Source organism: Chiloscyllium plagiosum, chromosome 30 (genome assembly GCF_004010195.1).
Source record: "Chiloscyllium plagiosum isolate BGI_BamShark_2017 chromosome 30, ASM401019v2, whole genome shotgun sequence".
Taxonomy (NCBI): domain Eukaryota; kingdom Metazoa; phylum Chordata; class Chondrichthyes; order Orectolobiformes; family Hemiscylliidae; genus Chiloscyllium; species Chiloscyllium plagiosum.
This window is the reverse complement of record NC_057739.1, coordinates 2,552,237-2,557,504: the sequence shown is the minus strand read 5'-3', so window position 1 is coordinate 2,557,504 and position 5,268 is coordinate 2,552,237. Positions and strand designations below refer to the sequence as shown.

General features: G+C 44.9%; 1 protein-coding gene across 3 annotated transcripts in view; it reads right to left on the bottom strand.

The window, feature by feature from the left end:
- Positions 1 to 486: 486 nt before the first annotated feature.
- Positions 487 to 5,268, bottom strand: part of LOC122564696 (rab-like protein 6) — a 112,884-nt gene continuing 108,102 nt past the window's right edge. For all 3 annotated transcript variants that reach the window (XM_043719805.1, XM_043719806.1, XM_043719807.1), the window contains 2 exons: positions 3,160 to 3,218; positions 487 to 2,029 (listed from right to left, as the gene is read on the bottom strand). In XM_043719805.1, the coding sequence (XP_043575740.1) occupies positions 1,784 to 2,029; positions 3,160 to 3,218 (305 nt within the window). In that variant the 3' untranslated portion in view covers positions 487 to 1,783. The remainder of the gene's footprint in view (positions 2,030 to 3,159; positions 3,219 to 5,268) is intronic.

The following is a 5,268-nucleotide window of genomic DNA, read 5'->3' as shown; positions in this document are numbered from 1 at the left end:
TTAATACAGTGACCAAAGTAAGGGGGGGATGGGAGAAGAGAGATTCAAACAGAGAGCCAGAGGTAAAGGCAGGCACAGCCCCCGGGGAGAGAGCTGGATGGCAGGACAGAAGCACAAACACTGCACGAGAGGAACTGCAAACACCGAGGGAGGGGTGGGACATAACCAGCAGGAGGGGGTGACAAACGTAAAAACAGAACAACTGGGAAAATATCAACACAGCACAAAGGAGAAATTACAAACACAAGAATGAGGGTGAAATACAAAATAGAACAGGGCATGTACCAATACAGCTATATACTGGAACCAGCACCAACTCCACCACCAGATAGCACACTCTGCAGTAAAACAGCCTTGACTGCAATGCGACTCTTGCACCTCAGAAGGGCTTTCCTGCTAGTTTGGTGTATCCTGGCACTTGATTGACGAAGACTTTATTGGGCACAAAGGTAATGATTGAAGAGGTGCTTGCTTGAATCCTGCATCCTACATCCTACATCAGGATGATGGGGCTGGAAGGAACATTGTCCCACTTACTGACAAGCTCTGCCACAGTATAGTCTACAATGTGGAGTGTTTCTCAAGGGAAATACCCCATAACCACAGCATTGTAAAGTGAGTGAGAAATCAAAGACAGTATCAGCTCCGGGCTTCGCACTTGCTCAGCCGTGGCTGCCCTTGAGAACAGGAGCTCCAGTTCTTGGTCAGATCAGAGAGCCCTCAACTGATCCCCTTCAAACTCCTGGCTCTTGTACTGAGCCACCCATTCAGTAGACACCTTTATATCAGTTGCCAGGCTTCCAATAGTCTAACAATGTCATGACACCACAAGCAATCAGGAACTAGATAATGCACAGGACCAGTGTTGGTTCAGACAGTTAATTGGTTAACTCTCTGGTAGGTTCCTTCATCATCCGTTAAGATCACTTCACCCAACTAGACACTAGTCATTACAGTTTTATTTGCAACTGTAGCCTGCCTTAATTACACTTGCTCTTCTTTTCACTCAATTCAAAGTCACAGCAAGCTACTTCTGTGACTTTCGAACCGATAGGATGGAAATAGAAGCTTATGAGAGCGAGCTCAGAGATGTGGATCCTCACTCATTACAAACATGCTGGGAACCCTACTGAGGTAGCGAGAGACCAGCAACTAGCATCAGTCTTTGCTTCCAGCAGAGGACCAGCGCATTTCCCAGGGAAGGCTACCATTGGGAATGGTGAAGGGAAAACAGACAAAGCATCCTGAACTCTCAGATATCCAAGAAGTTTTAATATCATGCAGTCAAAATGTTTGGGGTAGGTGGGAGTTGTTCATCAGTGCTGTGCAATGTGACTGGTAGAGAATTGGGATGGGATGGGCATTACACTGAGCCAATAGGCAGAGCCGTGGACTGCAGTAAGATTCATGGATCCTGAAACCAGATTGGATCTGATCACCATTGACTCTGTGGCTCAAGGCTAAAAACTTTGCAGAGCCCACTCGTTTCTCAAGAGACTGGAAAAAGGAAATGACCCTCGGGCTGTTGAGGCACTGATCACTCGATTAAAGTAACCAGGCCGCTGCATCACAGCAGCACACCTTCAAAAACCAGTCAGCCTACAAATAGTTAGAAATGTACAAAATCAGCCTGGGATGGGAGTCGAGTGGAATCCCCAGAGCTCGGCACTGACAGTTTATCCCACAAAGCTCAGGCACACGTCTGTGCCAATGTTAGACGGGGGGGTTTTAAAGTGAGGGAACAGGGAAGTAATATGAAGACAATGCAGAATTCAGGCCAAGTCTATAGTTCCTCATAGTCTCCACTCCCCTTGCTCCTCACAGCATGTGTATCACCGCTGCCAATTAGAAACTTCTCCAAATCCTCCACATCCTCATCAGCTTTGTCCTTGGTCTTCACTTTCTTCCTCCTCCTCTTGTCGTCAGATGTCACTGGCTTCTCCTTTTTTGGTCTCTCCTCTGTTGCATCTTTCTCCTTCTCTTTATTCTTCCTTGGCTTGTGTCGCTTCTTCTCCAATTTCTCATCCTCCTGAAAATATAAAACACATGGTGCACACACACACACTCACAACCGGGCACACTCCAACAGGCCCCAGGGGAAGTTACTGGACAAGTACTTCTCAACGTCGTCAGCATTTTCACAAATTCAAATCTCTTTCAAAATGAGACTGCAGTACTCCCCACATTCAAACTGGATTGGCTGTGAAATGCTGAAGGATGTCATGAAAAATGTGATAAAACTATTTGTCTTTTTCCAAAATACAAAAAACGTATCATAAATGAAAAGATACTACATTCTGTAAACATTCCAGGGCTGAATTAAGAATAAAACAGTACTGTTTTACAGACTATTAAACCTTCAGGTTTCCTGAAAATGCTTAGAAACTCTGATATTTTAGATCCTCCCTCCAAGCAACTTGCAATCTTACAGCTCCTTTCACAGACCGAGGACAGTCCAAAGTCTCACAGCTGATGAAGTATTTCCAAAGTGTACTTATTGCAGGAACATAGGAAACTTAGAGAAGATCCCACAAACAGCTAGTGAACACACGGATTTGCCTGGTGAGAGAGAGTAGTAAGGGTATGGAATGCTTTGCCTGCAACGGTAGTAGATTCACCAACTTTAAATACATTTAAGTTGTCATTGGACAGGCATATGGACGTAAATGGAATAGTGTAGGTCAGATGGGCTTCAGATTGGTATGACAGGTCGGTGCAACATTGGTATGACAGGTCGGTGCAACATCGAGGGCCGAAGGGCCTGTACTGCGCTGTAATGTTCTATGATGTAGGGAACAAATATTGATCAGGAAACTGGGAGCAACTCCATTGCTCTCAAGTCATGCCACGGATACCTCAGGTTCACAGAGGGGTCATATAGAGCCTTGTTCTAATGTCTCAGTGAAAAGATGGCATCTGTGACAAGGCAGTAGTCCTTCAGAGTGAGGGGGGTGCAGGGTCAGCTGGGACATTGCGTTTTAGTTTTCAGAGGGGTATTTCTGACTCAGTGTTGCTTATGGAGCCACAACTGAAGACCCCCAATCCCATTTTTCTCACCCCTCTAGTCTTTACGATTTAGCCTGTGTTTTGTGGATATTTGTCACTAGAATATTTAAATCTACGAGGATTACACATTAGCATGCAGAAAGATCATTTTACCTCTCGAAGCTTTTTCTTCTTTTTCTTTTTTTCTTTGGAGGAGCCCTTGCTGGTTTTCTCTGCAAAAGGAACCCAAGTTTAGATAAGTGACCTTAAATAGGCGTCGTGCGGGAGGTTACACGGTAATACTGTAACCGAGAGCCGAGTTATATCTTGGCTGTGACAGGTTAATTGAACCACTAAGGAAATTGCACACCTACCAAAAGCTAAAGAAACGCAAATATACGACTAAGAAAATCGCAGAAAATCCATAAGATTTTGCTTTTCCCTCCAGCCAAAGCTCTGAATTCCCATGCTATCCTGCTGCCTGGTTTCACGCTGATGACAAGGCTCTGTTTTGATCTCTACCCCTTCCCTGCCCAATCTTCCGTGGCCCCGAGTAAGCTGCTCCCAGCTTTCCAAAGGCTTAAGATTTCCCACATGACAAAATCCCAGGCCCAGCTGATGTGGTTAAGGTTCCTGCTCTCGCTGCTCACATTTCAGCACTTTTTAACCATTTTCACACAGAACGGATTTTTTTTTTTTAAGAAAGCGAAAGAGTTTCAGAAGTGATGAAGGAGGTGGAAAGTAACTAATTCGTGGAATGACTGTTGTCTGTGCCAGTGATAATGAAGCAATTCTTTTAAGTTCTTTGCACAACTGAAGAGCATTTCAAGGACAGTGTGTTTGAAAGAGCCTGTGAACAGGCGGAGGATATAAATGCCCTGGAGGCTGTCTTTTTGGAGGGTTGTGAGGACACTCAGGTTTGTTGAGGGGGCGTTGTAAGGATTTCAATGAGTGCAAGAGGTTTGAACTGATGGAAGATTAGAAAGCCTTTTCCCTCAGATACAGGTGTGCAGGGCACGCTCCTTTCATACCTTTAGGGATAGTGCAGAAATGAAGACACCAGCAGGTCAATTTGTTCATCTTATATCAGCCTGGCCCCACCTCACCCAGACACAGCTCAGTTTACTTGGAGCGTGTGTGAAGTAAAAGTAAAATTCAACAATACCCACCCATTTGAGATACTATTGCTATGGCTTTGGGTTATACTCTACAAGTACCTGGCAGTCTGAGGCAACTGGCCCAAGCACAAAGGCATGCAAAAAACTCCCCAGAGTGATTTCACTAAATCTCCGAAGGGGTGCGACTCAGGTGAATTCCTCACACCAGATACATATGGGAGTGAATTTCCAGCAATGAAATAAAATTCTGACTTCACTTGCCTTCAGTAGCAATACTGGAATGCAGAGAAGTGATGTCTACCGCAATAATCAAACACCCCCCCCCCCCCCCCCCCCCGATATTTGTACCACCCGGTAACACGATCAGAGCAATCAGTATTCCTATTATGACTGCTTCTAAATATAGCAGCAATTCCAAGATTTCACCTGTCAACTGAGTGGCCATTCCCTTGTTTAGGACAGAATCTGATATTAAATTCAGTGTCTTTGAATCACACAACCCTTCCAGCCTGAAACCTTCACTGCCTGCTGCTTTTAGATTTCTGCACGATGCGACCGCAAATCTAGTTCTGTTCTTCAACTGGACGCAAATATACAACTGGCATGATTTTGAAAACCGTAATGCATATCCTGCACAGGCGAAGGTCTCACAGCTCAACATTCATCATCCACTGCCACAAATCCAGTTACTGCCATTCAGTCTTGGTGCACAAAGGTAATACTGGCTAAACTGCAGTAGCAGCACACTCAGAATATCACAGTTCAAACAGGAGGTGTCCGCCGCAGCATCAATATTCTGTCCAACTGCAACTATTCCCCCCATTGCAATGACCTTGTACCAAATCAGCCAAATTTTCACACAGTTAGTAGTTAGGGTATGGAACACACAACCTGGAAGTGTGGAGGAGGCAGGTTCAATTGAGGCATTTAAGAGGACACCGGATGGTTATTTGGATTGAAACGATGTGTAGAGTTACAAGGTAAAGACAAGAGATTGGCACTAAATTAAAATGCTCAGAGTTGGTGTGAATACAGTAAACTAAACAGCTCCCTTTTGCACTGAAACATGCCCTAGTAACAATAACTAGGAGAAAGTGAGGACTGCAGATGCTGGAGATCAGAGCTGAAAATGTGTTGCTGGAAAAGCGCAGCAGGTCAGGCAGCA